The sequence below is a fragment of the Enoplosus armatus genome, chromosome 13, assembly GCF_043641665.1.
Source record: "Enoplosus armatus isolate fEnoArm2 chromosome 13, fEnoArm2.hap1, whole genome shotgun sequence".
NCBI lineage: Eukaryota > Metazoa > Chordata > Actinopteri > Centrarchiformes > Enoplosidae > Enoplosus > Enoplosus armatus.
The window spans coordinates 19,518,978-19,537,618 of record NC_092192.1 but is presented as its reverse complement, the minus strand read 5'-3'; the positions used below and the strand labels follow the sequence as shown (position 1 = coordinate 19,537,618).

General features: G+C 43.5%; 1 protein-coding gene across 1 annotated transcript in view; it reads right to left on the bottom strand.

Annotated features, from left to right (window-relative positions):
- Positions 1-6,617: 6,617 nt before the first annotated feature.
- ywhag1 (3-monooxygenase/tryptophan 5-monooxygenase activation protein, gamma polypeptide 1) overlaps positions 6,618-18,641 on the bottom strand; it is a 12,615-nt gene continuing 591 nt past the window's right edge. The window contains exon 2 of the mRNA XM_070916719.1: positions 6,618-7,274. Coding sequence (XP_070772820.1) covers positions 6,618-7,274 — 657 coding nt within the window. The remainder of the gene's footprint in view (positions 7,275-18,641) is intronic.

The window sequence follows — 18,641 nt, the reverse complement described above, 5'->3', positions numbered from 1 at the left end:
ACAATAACTTTGGTGGCTCCTCCTTTTCATTTCATCATCAGGTTAGAACTTCAATTTGTCCAACGCTTTGTACAAGCTAAACTAATATGGTGAACACGATCAACATTATACCTGCTAAACATCAGGATGTTAGCATTGTGAGTGTGAGCATGTTCGCATGTTGACATTATGACATTGATGGAACAGAATTGATGGTTTGTGTTTTCTTTTATCTTGTGTACTTCTGTAGGGGGGGGGGGGGGGGGGGGGTAAAAAGCCACCCCGGGTTTGTCTATCCTATTTGATCATAACAGTTTTAAAGTGACAGGTTAGAGTCGTGATTATTCTTCTGTTTTTATCACTGCCATGCCACCTTAACAAGAGTTACATAACTCAAAATGGTGCAGGCACGGATTAAATGCGTCCCCTTTGCTTAGATATTCATGTGACACTTGAGAAACAGATTTGGATTTGTGTGCCAATCTGAACTGTGGGAATTCTAAAGTGATGTGCCTGAACATTGTTTTCTCACCAGTAAATGACAAACTAACGCCACAAGGCTGGCTAATTGTGTTATCAAAGGGGAGACACTCGAGGCTGGTAAAGAAAAATGCCTTCATTTTCGTAACATCTCGCACATTTTCACAGGATTAGGATGTGTACTAAGACGCATATAGGTAGAAGAACACACATGGTCAGGATGTAAGTAGAGGAACGAGGCCATGACATCACCAAACCATATCAGCCGAGGTCCCTGTTGCAATCAGTGCGCTGCACAGCTGCATGTATGAAGCTCAAACTACATGATTTCTTTTTTGTTAATGCTTAACTCCCTTCAGTGAATCATCGGTCGGTGCAGGATGAAGGGAAAGATGTAGCGGCACGACTGGTGACGTTCTGAGTGGCTGGTGGTTTTCATCACTTCTTCTTCCTCCCAGTCAACTTCCAGTCATTCACGTTGCGTGCCAGCCCACTAATGCACATACTAACTCCACTCTTGACTCCAAAGCTGCAGGGGAAATCTATTTATAGAGCGCTCTGCTATGCACTGAGCCTCCAGCATGTTGTATAGTTACACAGGGTAGATGGCGCACATGAACTGGTCCTGTTTTTCCGCTATGGTCCCAGACCTGTAGTGACGCTACCTATAACATTTGACTGTATGATACACACAAAAAAGATATGGTGCGTGAGTGTGAGAGTGGTCAACGTTATATTCATTATGAATGCATTTATAATGTATGTATGCATTGCCATATGTAATCAGCATTTGTATCTGCGACACAGTGAGCTTAGTGGAAGCTCTGCTATTCATGGAAGCCAAGCAGACACTGCCTTAAGAAGAGGCAGCACTCTCTAAACCACTTAGCATTTCAACTTTTCCTCCCCCATGAGTCACCATTTCCTCCCAGTTTAATGCAGGCCTAAATTATTCATGCCAATCCCCATCAATCCAGCAGCTCTCCAAACCTTAAACAAGGGAAGTGCCTCGAGTGAAGCGTCGTTTGCTACCAGGCAGCTGACTGGACTCTTCTCAGATCTCTACATCCTCCCTGCACTCGGGCTGACAGGCTGCAGAGAGCCGGCTCCTCCGAAGAGGTTCTGAAAATGTCTTCTGTCAAAAAGACACACAGTTATCTAATTTCAACACTCACAGTCCAAAAGGGGATGATACCATAATATCATTACAGTTTCCATAGCTTCACTGTTGATGCATTCATGTTTTCGGCGCATCCTATTTGCATGTATGTGCATATATGTTCAGTTTAGTGCAGAACTCATATGGACCTAAAACACCACTCAACATGCGGACGGATTCTCTTCTAATTTTCTAGTCCTTTTGCTGCTGAAACAAACAAACAGCAAAACTTGACAGATATTAAGAATAATAAATAAATAGATATTAAAGCTGCATTCTGGGATTACACCAGGATCCCCACTGTTAGAAGAACAGCATTACTCCAACTGCTGGCTCTGTTTACATTGTGGTTTACTGAAATCATATTCTAGCAACTGTAAATCAAAACAAAGCCTGCCTTCTGTACAGCGCTATGGTAACATCATAAAAGACAAGTCAGAGAGGACTTTTGACAAAGTTATGAGAGCCTTGCCTAAATTATCATGTGCATTAGCACGGCTTGTGATACCATGCATATCAAAACTGTAGCTGTAAAAGCACTTGCTTGCATATGTAAAGAAAACTGCAATAAATCATTTTAAATGCTAACTGTCCCTTTTTAATGATGTTTAATCTTCCACATCTAATCTAAGCAAACTCTTAGCACCTTGTAACCGGGCCACTGCAGACTCATGAAACACTGACATGTAATATTTGACCATAAAAGATGAATTAGATTCACAAAAGCTCTGACATCTTCAGTGGGTGTGAAGACTGCAGCCCTCTGAGCAGCGCGCTGATGGAGAGCAGGTGGCGTGCCTTTGTTCTTCCTTAGCAACAGCTCAGGATTGGCTGGTGACAACACCTTAGACCGGAGGGGTCGTCCAATCGTATGTGAGAGTGTTGATTGCCTTCCAACCAATTAGCACTCACCAGCTGTTCAATAATAAGCTCTCCCTCAGTGATTGAAGATATTCATTAATCACATTGTAGCTCTTGATTGACATCAGTTTCCAGTGTTGCAGCGCAGTCGTCCCTGGTTTGATGATGTTTATGTTCATCGTGCTGAAAGACGAGGCTTGCTTTGCTTTTTCAGTTCACTTGCCTGCATGGAAAGTGAATGTGAAAATGGGGATGACAATGCTAAGAACAGTATAGTTGTCTTCACCTGCTCTTGGTCCAGTTTTCTGAATAATGCAAAAGCCTGATGGACTGACTCATGAATTCAGTACGTTACTGAGATGATGGCTGTCTGTTTCAACTTGACGTTACCGTTTCCATAGTGATCAAGGCACTCTGCGGTTGGACTAAAACTGTCCTTGTTGCATATTTCTTAATGGTGCCACATCTCCATCTAGAAGTAACTGAGCTCTCATCTTCGTTAGCCATGCTAGCAGCTCCGGGGATGGCGTTGTCCGTCTGTCCGTCTGTCCACCTCTTTGGTTCAGACTGAAATATATCAACAACTATTTCATGGATTGCCCTTCAGTTTTGTTCAGACATTCATGGTCCCCAGAGGACAGGTTTTACTGTCTTTGGTGATCCCCTTACTTTTCATCTAGAGCCACCATGAGCTTGACATTTGTGGTTTTGAACGGTCTCAGCAGCTATTGGATGGATTAGAATCTGGTACAGGCATTCATGCCAATCATCAAAATGTCAAATAACCGGCCATTAGCAAATGTTAGCATACTTACACGTGAAACTAAGATGGTAAACGGTATCATCAGCATATTAGCAATGTCATTGTGAGGATGTTTGCATGCTGATGTTAGCATTTAGCTCGAAGCACCACTGTGCCTCACTACAGTGTCACAGAGCTGCTACCATGGCTGTAGACTCTTTGTCTTTTTTTATTAGAGATAAGGGCCGTCTATTAAAATTGTATTTTTGGGACAAAAATTGGATCACAACACTACTTTGTCTTTCCCCATGAAACAGCAGTCATGTTTGAACGAAGATTTTTAAAAAAGGGTCTATTTTCTCTGTGTAGAATTTAATTTACAGGGACGTTGATGAACCAACACTGGTGAGAGAATCCAGTGAGTCTCAGCTGTGGATTGTCTTGTTACATTAATGCACATTGCACATATTCTTCTTTATTCTGCGACATTCTTTCGCCAGTATTTTACATTTGTTTATATTATGCTTTGTCCATCAATTGTAAAGCCGACTTGAATGCAGACAAGCAGTCTCACGATAGGAAGGACTTCAAGCAAAACTTAGACCACCAAATTAGGTTAGTCAGTTGAGGCGTGTTTATCACAGATACACTGATGTCTGTGTTTGCAGGTTAGTGGAGCCTCCTGGCCTGTTTGGACATGTCACAGTTCATATTCTTGTTAGAGAACAAGCTTTTAAAGAGAGCCAGAGATGCTTTTTTTTATGAATTATAGTGCTTCCATGGACCGACAATCCAGTAATTATAGGATATTATTTAGGATATAAAGCCTGTTTTGCACAGTTGTTTGCAACCTCAGGATTTATAACACTTCAGCGACTTCCAGTTATATAATTTCTCTGGTAATGTTACAACACTCCGAGCAGAGGCGCTCTCAAGCTTCTACTTACATGCTATATTTTTCTTTTAAGGAACGCTTGAGCTTCCAAACAATTGTTCTCTGCTGTTTTAAGGAGTCATTAGCCAGAGCCGAGTGATCTTCAATGCATCTGCTCTCGAGGGGCTGATGAACTACTGGTGCTTCCTTACACAGTGTTGTAATGATAGTGCCACATATGCTGGTACTTTAAGACAGCATTAGCTAAAAGCTGCATTTGGAACCAAGTGACGGAAACTAAGCACATACACTCAAGTACTGCATGAAAGTACAATTCTGAGGTATTTGTACTTTACTTGAATATTTCCAGTGTATGCTACTATTCAATACTACATTTCAGAGGGAAATTTTGTACTTTCTATTCCACACACACACACACACACACACACACACACACACACACACACACACACACACACAGAGGTGGGTGATGCAATTATTGTGGCTGATTAGACCTAGTCAGGTTGGAGGTTGGTACTAATAAGAATGATAAAGTTGTAACTTGTCCCGCAACAAAACTAACGGGAGCATGAGAGTGCCCAGTCTGTGCCCGCCCACTTGGTCTAATCAGGAAAAATACCATGGACCTTTTAACTACCCTAACAGTTTATAAAATAGTTCAAATTAGCGCCACCTAAACAACCTACATTAAAATGTTGCTTAGATGTTAATGCATCTGTAATAAAGTCGGAAAAATCCGAATTTTCCATTTTCCAGAGACTTTATTTGACTTCATTTAGTTGTGTTTGTTGTACACCATATGTAGCCAGGATCATTTTGCAGTGCTTTACCATTTTATTTTATCTACAGTATTTGTGTTACTGCCAAAGGACTAATACATGAAAGAACACCTGAAACTGAACTCACTGAACCCACCGTGTCCACTGCTGACACACTGTCAAACATCACAAGCCAATGTGTTCCCTTCACTTTTAGTCACCCTTACCAAGAATTGCATGTCACCATTGCGATGTCCGTAACAGATCAATTTATTGTTAACAATCACTGTTTTGGTATAGCGTACTTCAGCAAATGGAGTAAAGAAAACACAGATTAAAATAAAGTCTAGCTAACAATCGCAATAAAAAGAAAATAAATAGAAAATAATCCGATTAAGGTCTAGTAATTCCATGTTCATATGAATACATAACATCTACAGTATAAGTTAATAAATTGAAGCTACTGTATAAATACATCACCAGCATGCACAATATTGTATTATGGAGAATATTGGAGCAGTTATCATCTTACACTGAAGAAACAGTATAATAGGCAAGTGCATTTCTTGACCAAGAAGAAACTGAAGACAAAGTAAATCCACAAACCTCAAATCTGCTTTTAGAGATTCCACTTAACATTGCATGTGCTCTGTCCACAAATTATACTTAGTTCACTAATCAAGTCTGTGGTTCCAGGTGCCGCCTCAGAGATCCTACTGATTGTTATGAAGGTAGCATAATTAGGGTGGACATGTTTTTCTTTTTCAAACGTTTCCATTCGTTTTTATTTTGCTATCTGGATTTCTGAGATTCAAATCGTTTCCTACAAATATCAGGAGCCAATAGGAGTTGTTATACTAACGACAATACTGACAGTAAGAATTAGGTGTCCAAAAACAGTTAATTTCTTTAATAAAGCACATCAGCACATGAGAGGGACAAGCTGCACTAAGTTTACTTCATGAATTGGTATTTTTAGTTACAGTATGACTGTTTGACGGAGCTGGACACATACCTGACACAAAGCAAACAAAAAAAAAACTTTTTTTTTTAATGTTATCCTCAATAACAGAGACAAACCTGCTATTCACTCAATGGTCGTAGTGTGGTGCAACTAAAGGTGTCGGTACGTTTGACGTCACACGATGAAGTTCGACACCCCCTAAAAAGCTCGTCTTCGTCCCTGTAACCCATCTGCCCTCTCACTCTCTCTGCCTTTCTCTCTCACTAGAAGCAAAGGCCGTGACATTCAAGGTGACTCTAATTTTCTTGTTGCTCAAGCATCGAAACTCCATTTCTGAACGCTCCCCTCACCAAATACAATAAGACAGCTCAGCTTCATTTGCGCGATAAGACCAGTCTCTGCCAGTGTGAAGGTATCGTCACACTGTAATGAATGACATACCTCTTGCTTCTAAAGTGGTATTTTGGCAAATGCTGCAGAGGCTACCAAGGAGGGGGTTTCACTCTTTTATTTATTTTTTTAATCGTAGGTTATTTCTCAAACTAAAATTGTCCTCCCTCCTCCTACTCTTTTTTTTTTTCACTTTTAATTTGTTGAAAAATAAAGAACAGCAGCCGTGTTAGTACCATTGGCTGAATTGGCCGCCGATGTTACACCCCACCCCCCCTCCCCTTTTTTTTTTTTTAATTTCTAAGAACTTTTGAACTAGTATTATTATTTTGTCATCATTTGTGAGCGCGCGTGTTGTGTTGTTTTGGCAGAATGAGGTTTCGGACTCTTTAATTGTTGCCCTCTCCTCCCTCGTCGTCCTGCTGGTCGCTCGTCCACAGCGTCAAGTTGTCTCGTAGCAGCTGCATGATGAGAGTGGAGTCTTTGTAGGAGTCCTCGTTGAGGGTGTCCAGCTCGGCGATGGCGTCGTCGAAGGCGGTCTTGGCCAGGTGGCATGCCTGCTCCGGGGCGTTCTGGATCTCATAGTAGAAGACGGAGTAGTTGAGAGCCAGGCCCAGGCGGATGGGGTGGGTGGGCTGCATGTGCTCCTTGCTGATCTCGTGGGCCTCGCTGTAGGACTTCTCGGAGGACTCCACCACCGAGGCTCTCTTCTCCCCCGTGGCCACCTCGGCCAGGTAGCGGTAGTAGTCGCCCTTCATCTTCAGGTAGAACACCTTGCTCTCATGCTGCGTTTCGTTGCAGTTCTTGATCAGGAAGTTGTCGAGGAGGTTGAGCACGTCCTGGCAGACGGCCTCCAGCTCCTTCTCGATCTTTTCCCGGTAGGCCCGCACCATCTCGATCTTCTTCTCGTTACCGTCGGCCGATGTCTTCTGCTCAATGCTGGAGATGACGCGCCAGGATGAACGCCTCGCCCCAACCACGTTCTTGTAGGCCACAGAGAGCAGGTTCCTCTCCTCATTGGATAGTGCTTCATTCAGCTCTGTGACCTGAAGAAGCAAGAAAGGAAGAAAAATATGCAGGCCTTAGCATGTCTTTTTGTTCAGTTGTCATATTAAAGTCAAATATGTGGAGACATGTCATTCAACAGCTGACAATGGGATAGTTATAAACTGTGACATGCTACAAAGGATGACAAAACAATTGAATCCTCAGTGCACATGTCATACTACAGCAATCACAAGGTGCTGGACAACATAAGCAAAGAAATACAAAGCTACGACAGATGCCTCCGGACAAACTCTGCTACACCCAAGGCAACAGTCGCTGCATCCAGCAGGGTAAATCACGCCTCCAGCTCACTGACATCATCCTCTGAGGTGACTCCTGATTGGCTGTCCGCAGCTCTGAAAGCTGGTTTTGTTTTGTTTCGACAGGCCTGTGTCTGGCTGGAGGATTTAATCCTTTATACCCCACTGGGACTGTGCAGCAGAGGCATCTTTACAGACCTTTTTTGAGTATAAAGCCTGTTGTTACTTTCTTTTTCAGCACAGAATTCGGTTCCATGAGTATAAAAGCAGGGGGCCCCGGCCGATCACATGGAACAGCTCTTCACAATGCCCTGACTGAATGCTTTATAGGTCATCATAAAACTACATTCTGGGTTTAAAACTGAGGGGATTGAGGTGGTATTCCTCATATATTTAAATAGAGACATTTAAATGTATAGACATTTCACTCAAAACCACATGTCAACCTCATGGTGGAGTTACAGCAAAAGGATACATCATCTGGCAACCACAAATGTCTGCACAGAATTTTGTCTATTTAGTCGATGTTGAAATATTTCACAGTATATGAGAAAACTTGCTGGTAGCGCTAGATGAAAAGTAAGAGGATCACCCAAGTTATTGGGATTCATCTTCTGGGGAGCATGAATGTCTGTACAAACTTCCATGGCAATCCGTCCATTCGATATTTCTGTCTGGACCAAAGTGGTGGACCGGCCAACGGACTAACATTGTCACCCACAGAGCCATGGTAGCGTGGCTGCAAATGATAAGATTTGCCTCATTCTGCTGTTTCATTGCAGGGAAATCTGTTCGCTGTGTTTGTGTGTGTGTGTGTGTGTACCTTATTTGTCTTCTCCTAACCACCCGAGTGGGGTCACACTCAGCTGCCGCAGTGTTGGAAAGGCACTAACAGGTCACATGGCTGAGCCTCAGCGTCTTGCTCAAGGACAGAAAAGCTTAAACCTGTGACCTCTGAGGTGCATCACAGTCACTATGAGCTAGCAGCTGTGCCACTCTGCTTTGGTGGGACTCGCACAGTAGCTGCTAATCTCTGTTCCAGTTGTTACTACAGTCCCTATTCACACAAACTAATATGACTAATCGTGTGTTCATCTGATGAACTCATTCTCTGCATACAAGTCCTGATATGCATCTACACCCATCTTTCACGCTCAGTGATACGAAAGCAACAGTTCAGTTCAACAGACCTGACTGTCGCCTTTAATAAGATTACTTGAACTATTAAAGGAAGGGAGTGCAGGGCAAAGAGCAATCAGTGATGCAATCTCCTGTTTCCAAGGCGACTGCAAAATCTGCCTTGTTTGTGAGAGCCATAATATCTCTGCTGGAGACACCGGCCACAAGCTGCTAATGGCAATGACACTGACATGGCTGATGGTATGGAGAGAGCTGTAGGACTGTGGGTGGGGATACGTGCAACAAGCCTTTTCATATCTCACACCTTTCAGCCAACTCATACACTGACAGTCAGTCCTAGCAATGCCGTCCGCATGGCCCAGTAAAAGACACAAATGAAGCAGAAGGTCAAATATTCCACTTATTCAGTGAAATATCTTGGCATCTATTGGATGGATTGGCACACAATGTTGTGCGGACATTCATGGTTCCCAGACAATGTGTCATAATCAGGTAACATTTTAATTGGTCCAAATACCTGCAAAACTAATGACATTCCCATTAGCCTTAGCTGTATGTTCGGGGCTCATTAGCAAATGTTGCTGAATGCTGCTAGCATGGCTTTAGCCTCGTGGTCATGAGGATGAATCTTACTGATTCTTGTTTTGTTCTGAAGCCAATACCAGGTCAGAATTTGTACTCAAAATCTGGAAAGCAGATTATTATCAGAAGTACTAAAAACCACCAGCATCCTAGGTGTCTTTGCCCATTTCAGGCATTACATGGCCCTTTTCCTCCGGTGCCATCTTAAGACCAGATGATGACTTTGGTGCAAAAGGGAACTAGTGGTCAGATTGCAAGGAAATGTTAGGTGGAATTTGGTTATCCCATGACTTTTTCTGCAGTGTTGCTCCAACAACCAATCCATCGGTATGCCTTTGGTCCCCAACTTTGCATTTTAATGAACAGTGCAGCCCTAGAGGGCCGCTAGCAGGACTGTAGACTTTTGTACTTGTTCACTAAGGAGTGTTTCTACACAAGATGTCGTAAAAATTTACAACTGTCATAAATAAAATGCCCTCCGTACTGGAAGAGTACGATGACAGGCAAACAATAAAATTACATCCGTTACATAATGATCCCACTTACAAGCACAGGAGAAAGTCACCCTGCCCACATGAGTCATTGCTGAAGCACTGCCTCAGCTCTATACCGCTCTATACCATAGCCCATTAAATTACAATTAGTGTAAACGAGTGTCTGACCTACAGCAAATGCAACCAGCAGAGTAGGTCAGCGTTGGAGCAACGGGTCAGAAAGAGAGGTCAGAAAAACAAGGCCTAAACAGCACGTCTGTAAAAACATGGCAGCCTTTGTTTCAGAAGGCTGCAGGGTGAGCAGAAAGCCCTGACGGAAGCCGTGGTGCAGGGATGACAATAGAGCTCTGTCTACCCATAAAGCTCATCAATCGCGCCTGCTCTCTCGTGACTCATACTTGCACAAGGCAGTCAAACTTCCAAACAACTGAGTGTTAATACAAACAAACGCCAGGCAGGACAATCAATAATTTCCTCTTTGACAGCTCTCTGCATGGCCATTAATATCCACAGGAGAGACACAGTAAGAGCTGCAGGGCTGAGAGAGAGAGAGAGAGGATGTGTTGGGCCTATGTAGGGGCTGGGTTAGACCGCAGTGCCTGCCGCCTTCCATTTCCATTTAATGGATTACAATTCACGTAATGAAGGCTTGCCACAGTCCCACACAGCTCCCCATTTTTCTTCCTGTTCCACACTTTCCTTCTGTCTTTTCCCTCCACTCCCCAGTCTCTCCTAACCTGATGTGACAACCCCCTCTCCCGCCGACCCTCTTTCAGGCAGCGGAGCACAAAGGCGCCGTGGACTACCTGACGTCACCGGTGGTGTGAATAGGGGAATGCAAGGCAGTGCGTGTGTGTGTGTCTTAGTAATGGTGGTGGAGAGGGAGCTTCAAAAAATAAGACACATGAAGGGTTGAACACTCAAAAGGAATGAGAAAGATGCGCAGACCTAATTATGCTACTGGACTGGTATAGAGGAGGGGCCATACACTAATTAATGCAAGCTGGGGCCTCTCTGTTAGTAATCTGCTGTGATTAAAAAAATGCTGGTACATGCATCAAATATTACTGAGTAAATAATGGCTTAATAAAAAATAAATAAAATGGGTGTACAGCGCAAGACTGTCGCGTTCAGCCTACATGTTTTCCTACTTAGCTGTTGTTGTCAAAGGCAGATGTGTTCTGCCTCAGAGGTCAAATGTGGGTTATGATAGCACCTCCCAATTCACTTCTATGACAGCACAAGACAATTACAGATGTGACTGAATACAATAATATACACGTATCTGTTTACATTAATGGTTACCTGCTATACATTATTGTATTCTACCTATTATATTCTTTAAATTTGTCATTTCCAGATCACAGTTTTGAAGGCACTGCAGACTCATCTTGTATTGACAAGTAGTGTTACTAACAATGACAGCATTACTAAAACTTGGCCACAGACTGTCGCAGGCTGACGTTTCACACTTGTGTTTTCAGGGTTGGTCCGTCTTCTAGCTGTCCCGATCATGCCAAAATCAGTCTTTTCATACTTTCCAGGTCTGTAATAATCCTGTAACCTCATTCAGGGGCATGAAATCCCAAACAAATAACCCTCATCGTGGTGCCAAAGCAATAAAACAACAACTTCTGCCATTCGTCTACAAACATGAAATGTGGCGTCAAGTGACATTTCACTCCATGAACTAAGAAGACGGAACACGATAAACACAAGAGCCGAGCCAAAATCAAAATCGGGGAGAAATTAAAAAATATATTTTCCACAGGTCCACAGTGTTCAGTAAAGCCCTGGATCCTTAAAACCCACAAAGATGGAGAACAGAGTCCTTGTTTGCCCCAGAGTCCTTGCTGACCATGCTAGTTTTACCTAGATAGCTTTACCGTGCTCTGGTAACCGTGTCACTGTCATACTTATTCACTACTACAGTATTAAGGAAGGAATGGGACACTGAGGACTGTGACTCCCATATAAGACTATTTCATAATTATTCAACATCTGTGGGGACTGGATGGTGGCAGGAACTTCTCATCTCATCCGATCTACCTATGAATAGAATGTCATTTGAATGCTGAAGGAGAAGATTTTGAACATAGGAGTAAGTGGGCGTTAAATTAAAAAGAATGCGAGGGGCTGTGTTGGTGGGGGCGTGTTGCTTCAGGTACTGGTGGGGCGATGAAATATAACCCAGGAAGTCTAGTATATCAGACACCAAAAGAGAAGGATTTTACAACTCTTAAAAGTTATCACAGTGAGAATTATTTTCTTTTGTCTGAACAATTTCCATGTAAATGGTGGAAATACAGCGTTCACATGACAAAGTAATCTTCTCAGAATGTGCGCTTACACATATGTGACTGGCCACTGCGGCGCCTTGCCGGATGACGTTGCATTGTGTTGCGGCAAAAGTTGAGCCAGGTTTAACTTCTCCTGGACAACCGTGCATTTTTTTGTTTTGCTGCTGGAGCCCTCTGTAATGGCCACATTTACAGCTGCACTGAGCAGCTGTATCACTTGCAGGGGCCCCGTGGAGTTTTTGACCACTAGTCAATGCTATGGGGCAATGTTTTTACGAGTGTTTCTATCGTGTACAAGAGTGCACGCGGGCAGTTGCAATTCACATCCGCTCGACCAGCTCGACAGTTGGTGGCCGTGCAGAAATGTAGCACTGTGCCAACGAAGACTGCTGGCAAGCAAACATGAATGTAAACAATGCATGATTTAATTTATAATTTTTAAATGGCATCGTAAATGTTTAATGAGGAAGGAAACGTACTCAGCGTGTTTGTTAGACCTCATGGACACACAAAGCGGTTTAGTAAGAAACACTGAATGTAAACAGAAACTTTGTTTACAAGAAAACTCCACAGGGCAGCTTTAATACTGACTAGCTGATGAGCTGGGCTTTAACATGTGGGATCTTGACACCACTGTCCCCAATGGTTGCAGCAGGTGCTATAAATATATATATAGTGCTATATATAGTGTCATTCTCAATAACAGAAAGACTAAAGAGGGGGATAATACTTTGGATTATTTGGCTATTAGGTTTAAATAAATGTAGTGTTTATGTAAGAGGCAACACCTGGACAAGAAATGTGAATCTCCTAAAAGCAGACACCTTTCTCTTCATGTTTTCACACTCCACACTGAGAAGATGTTCTAAGTACCTAAGTTCTAAGGAGCTACTTGAATACTCTCTACTTATTCCTTCTTTTTTTTTAGCTGTCCTTCCTTTCCTTTGAACTGTCACTGCACTCTTTGATAGTGAGTAGGCAAAAGGAAAAGCAGACGTCATACCAACTGAGTGATCCTGCAAGATAATAGGGTGCTGTTGAACTTGGAGGGGGGATATCACTTGGTTCAAGTCTCGCACACACTGCTGCAAATGTTAAGTAAGGATCTTGGATGCTGTGAAATGAACCTGATTATAGTGCGTGTGGGTGGGTAAGGTGGGCGTTTGTTTCGTAGTGCCTTTGTGACTCACCACTGAGTCAAGACTCATTTCAGGACATCCTGAAATGTCCTGAGATGACATTGGCTGCATTCATAATTGGACTGAGGTTCAGAAGTACGTTCATACTTCAGAAATAAAGAAGTACAAGTTTGATGCTTCCAGCGCAGCCTGGACAAAAACTCAACAATGAAGATGATGAGGATGAACTAGAAAACAGGAAATTGTGACTGAGAGAAGATCCCCATTTTCATATATATATAAATTTAGAAAAAATCTCCTACTCACATTTTGAGACTATACATCTCATTTGATCTTGATACCTCCCACAAGATGCACCATCCCACTGACACCCACTCCTATGGAGATTTCAATCACTCGCACATGAACAATGTTTTCTACTGAAAATGTGTCCTGCAGCAAATATAAGACACAGGTAGCCCATGGAGTTTGCTTTAAGCAGTGAGAATTAAAACTGGATAAAAAAAAATATTATGGATCAAGTCCCTGTTTCCCATAGCAACAGACAAATCAGACGCTGGAGTGTCAGACTTGAGAGTAGCAGTGATGGTGTTTTTTGTTTACAGATTTGGATCAGAGATTAATAAATGTGTAGCTGTCTTCGCAATGAATTAAAATGTATGCATGCAAATGCATTTTATGCATCGTTAGGCCCAATAATAAAAGTCATATTGTCAGTGCATTACCCGCAACGTTTATGTTGGGTCCAGCGGGATCTCACTACTGGTACAGATTGTATGGCCCATACTGTATCTGTACTGTAACCCAACGCCAATACACATCTGATTTTATCTTAAAATCACTCATGAAGGCAGTCAGATAATAATTAGCTATTCTGTTCACACACATGGACATTTGTGTCTACCATTTTTGAAGAAAATATTTCTTTATCCAATGCAGCAAACACTATATAGTACAGTCAATATGTATTAAACATACATTCAATGTATGGGGCAGCTGCAGCACAATGCATCTGTTAATGCATTGAACGGACGTCCAAGGGAGAATAATGCATTCAGTTCATTAAATGTGATGGAGGCCCTGGCTCTCTGTGCCATGCACTCCCTAAGACAAAGAAGTACGCTCTCCAATAGGAGGTGTGTGTGTGTGTGTGTGTGTGTGTGTGTGTGTGTGTGTGTGTGTGTGTGTGTCAAAGCTAATTCAAAATAATGGAGTCAAATCAGCACATCCTACTGGCTATGGTCACTTGGTCCAATAAGAACAGTTAGCATGTGTATGAAAGTGAGCCCTTTTCAGGACAACAGCTCTAACAGACCCTGACCACAAAATTAGAGATTTTGGAAGGGAGGGGTTAGGGTTAGGAAGCATCCTGATCAGATGCCTGAATCACCTCAAATGGTGCCTTTCAACGTAAAGGAGCAGCGGCTCTCCTCCAAGCTCCCTCCGGATGTCTGAGCTCCTTACTCTGTCTCGCAGGCTGAGCCCAGACACCCACTCTGTCGGTCACTACCCAAAGCTCACGGCCATAGGTGAGGGTTGGGATGTAGATCGACTGGTAAATGGTGGGACAGCATTGTATAAACTACGGACCAGGACAAAAGCTGTCTCTTAGCTGCCATCGCTATGCGACCCAGGTTGTCAGATTCTGGGATCTGTAAAGAGGGTATTACCCACATCTGTGGTTGATCTGACTGGGGCAACACGCATCATCCCAAACGGGATCAAACATGAGGTGGACACAGCCCACTTTTGGTGAACAGGAATGGGATTCAGCCAATATCACTTTGAACCTTTATGTGTGAGCTGGCTAGTTTTAAAATAAGAGAGAGAGAGTGAACTGAAACTGAAACTCAACCCTCGTCGTGTAGTTACTTAATGTAATCTAACTCTGTGTAACTCTGTGTTTCGCGGTCACTTGTATTATCTTGTATCTCTGTGAACAGCGACGCTCAGGGATTAACTTGTGAAAGCGCTATCAGTTGAATCGGGTCAAACACACGCTTCGTAAAGCATTCATACCCGGGTCTGCATGAAAGGAGCATAAACCTTGTGTGGCTTGCAGACAGGCGGCGTTTGACTCTGCTGCTTCAAGAGCTTGAAAGAATAACTTGACATTTAGAAATTTGTTTGGGTTTTTTTTCTTGCAAGAATTAAGGTTCCTCCAAAATGGCATGCTGGCTTTTTCATTCTTCAAACGGAGATTCAACATGTAATGGCATCCTTTTAACAGAATGAAAACATATTTAGCAGAATGACAATTTTACTTTCTTCTTTTTTATCAGAATTATTAAAACTATATATTTCTGTTTTGTCTCCACAAGATTGATTTTCATGGTGAATGAAAATGAAGGGGAAGCAACGGCGGCCCATAAGGCAGAAAAAGCTTGTTTAAAAAAATCTCAATCAGAAAATCAATGCGTACGGTTTGAAGTGAATGGGCTTCAACATGCATGGTCTTTTTTTTATATGACACTGGTGAAAAACATGTAACATTCTTCCAACACTCTGAATGCATTTTTCTTAAATTGAATCTGGTGGTTCATTGGTTCATTAGGCCGGCCTTTAAGAATGAATCATTACTACGTCAAAGGGCCGAGGCAGTGTGCCCTGGTGGATACTATGATGTAATAGTTTCATTACATATGCATACTGTAGTACTGAGGTCTTTACACATGAATATTCAGTATTTACAGTCACTCTGGAAAATGACTCCTTAAAAAAAAAACAAATTCATCATCAATGGTCAACTGCATGTACTTAAACAGAGCAGGCATTTTGAAATCAGTATAACTATACATGGCAGTAGCGCACTGTACACTGTACAGTACAGGTTTCGGCAACAAATAATAGCAAAATTTCTGTTTTCTATGCACTATGAGCACATCTTCATTAGCCAAGAAATACTACATCCCAAGACATGGATCGTAAGGTATAGGCATTAGTTACGTGGGTTAAATGGGGAGTATGTATGTACGCTAATGTAAGGCTCTCCAGGTAAAGGATTTTGACTCTGGGGCAATTTTGTGATGGCATCATCTTCATCTTCATCCACAGTAATTGAGAGTCGGACGTTTTCAGTTGCTAAGAGGTAGCACATTTTTGGTGCGCAGAGCACAAATGTTTTTGTGAATTTCACTGGCTTTTAACATCCCATCTGAATCATTTATAGCCAAAAGCTTTCATTAAAACAACCTCATTTTCAGTTCATGTCTCTTGGTCCACGGCTAATAGAATCACCGGAGACCCACACACACAGCCAATGTTGCTCTCTACAAATTAAAAAGGAGAACGCACAACAGAAACACTTCAAAATAAAAGTTTGCAGGCAACTGGGTCTGCATCTCTGATCAGTGACTGATCGCTCATAGCTGTCCCCGGCAGACAGAAAGAGGACAGGCAGAACTTAAGGCTGCTTTCAAACCTGTGATGTCACACCCGGCTCCTAAAAATGAATTTGGAAAAACATGAGAGACCCGTTAATGACTCTCTGCTGGAACAGAGATTTAATGGATGTGAAAATTCAGACAAATAATAAAAAAAGAACTAAACTTGTCTCTCATTTACTGCTGGTATGAAACAGTCCAAAGCCTTACTTTCAGATTTCTAGCTACCGTCCCAGATAATGAGAATAACTTCTATGTTCTTCAGTAAAGATGATTTCTCTTTGTCCCCGATTTCTCCTTAAATGAGGGACTAGATTATTGATGCTGTGTAAAAAAAAAAAAACATACTTTGATAGTGAGACATGCTGCCCAGACATCTGCTTTATTCTAATCTTACAGGCAGGCAGTGGTGAAAATACAGTAACAGAAGTCCAGCAACGTTATTGTTCATTTTGGTTGGGCCTGGCTCCTGAGCCTGAAGCGTCACGGCCCTCCTGGCGACGGGTGCAGTGTCGTGTTCTGTGATCCCGGTTATTTGGTTCCGTTGCCACCAGGGCGGTTACCATGTCTGCAGTGGCAAGGGATTCCCCTCAAATGATGGGCGAGGCAGCAGACACACCCCGCTGCCCAGTGCTGCAGAGAGACTGGCTGGGTGAGGGGCAGCTCTCTCTCTCTCTCTCTGACTCGGCATAAATCGGAAGGGGTGGAGCCCGCCCCCCCACCTCCCCTCTGGCATTACCACTACAGCCTGGTCTTAGGGAGCAGCACTCAGCCTGGCCTTTAAACACGCTGACAGCTTACTTGTTGACTCTAGGGAGTTGAGGCTGATGTAGAAAAAGTAGCTCCCACTGATCTTGCTCTCGCTACTATTAAACACAACCACTACCCCACGCAGCCTGGGCTCACACTGAGGCTGCTGCCGGCAGGAGAGGCCTTGTTAATAACAGCAAACAGACACAACTCTCAGAAAATACAAGACAAGTCATATTTTTGGAGGAAAAGTATAGAAATGTGACAACAAATCCGAATCGAAAAGTAAAACAGAGAGTAAGCTCATAGAAAAGCGTTCATTATCTCTAAGAAGTCACTGTTAGAAACCACACACACACACACAGTGTGAGCTGCTGCACAAGATACCATTCTTTTAAGTGAAGGAGAGCGGGCCTCGCCACACAGCAACACATCCCTCTGCTTCTCCTGCCAGCCTGTCCTCTGTCATCTTATTGTCCGGACAGCACTGGTACAGAGAGGTGCAGCCTTTGTGGAGCTGCGATACAAGCGCTGCCTGTGAAATGGTGCACTACGGGTGGGCCCGTGCTGCATCTTGGCAGATGCTGCGGCACGCCTCTGTGTGTGTGTGTGTGTTGGGGGGGGGGGACCTGCTGCAAGAGGTCGAGGACGCAGGGATGCGGTTGCAAAACACGCCACCGGGGCAGTCCGTCATGCCACAGCTTTTTTGGGGGGTTTTGTTTTTTGCTGCAATATGACATCTGCGGAGCTTTTGTGGAGAGCCCGTCCGTCCACCAACACCCACGTCTAGAAAGGTGAACGCGTCGGCATTCTGTGCGCCGCTTCTGCGCAAATCGATTTTGGCCGATCAACCTTCAGCCAACATTGCGCCAAACGCGCAGCAACGGGGGGGGGGGGGGGGGGGGGTTGCGGTGCCGGCTGCGTCTCCGACACCGAGGTGAAGGGGAAAAGCGCGAATCCACACTGAGCGCACGGCTCGTTATTCGGTGCTCAGCATCATGCAAACCGGAACACGAGCACCAGCGCAGCCTCCGCGGCGTCGCTCTCCTCGCCGTGGTACCACCTAGCTCGCCCCCTGCTCCGCCAGGATGCGCATCTTTCGACGTGACCGCTCCGATACTCCTTCATTATTACGCCCATGTTTGATCCAGACAGCCGGACTAAGCCGCGCCTTGTCGCTGTGTTGGGCTTTAAATCCCCCTCTTCTCTTACAACCGAGCGTTTTGGGGTGTTTTTTTTTTAAAACAAGGAGCCTGGCGAAAAGGCACCGCCCCAAGATCAAACAGTCCGCATCTCAGACAGCCACAATCCACCGCAG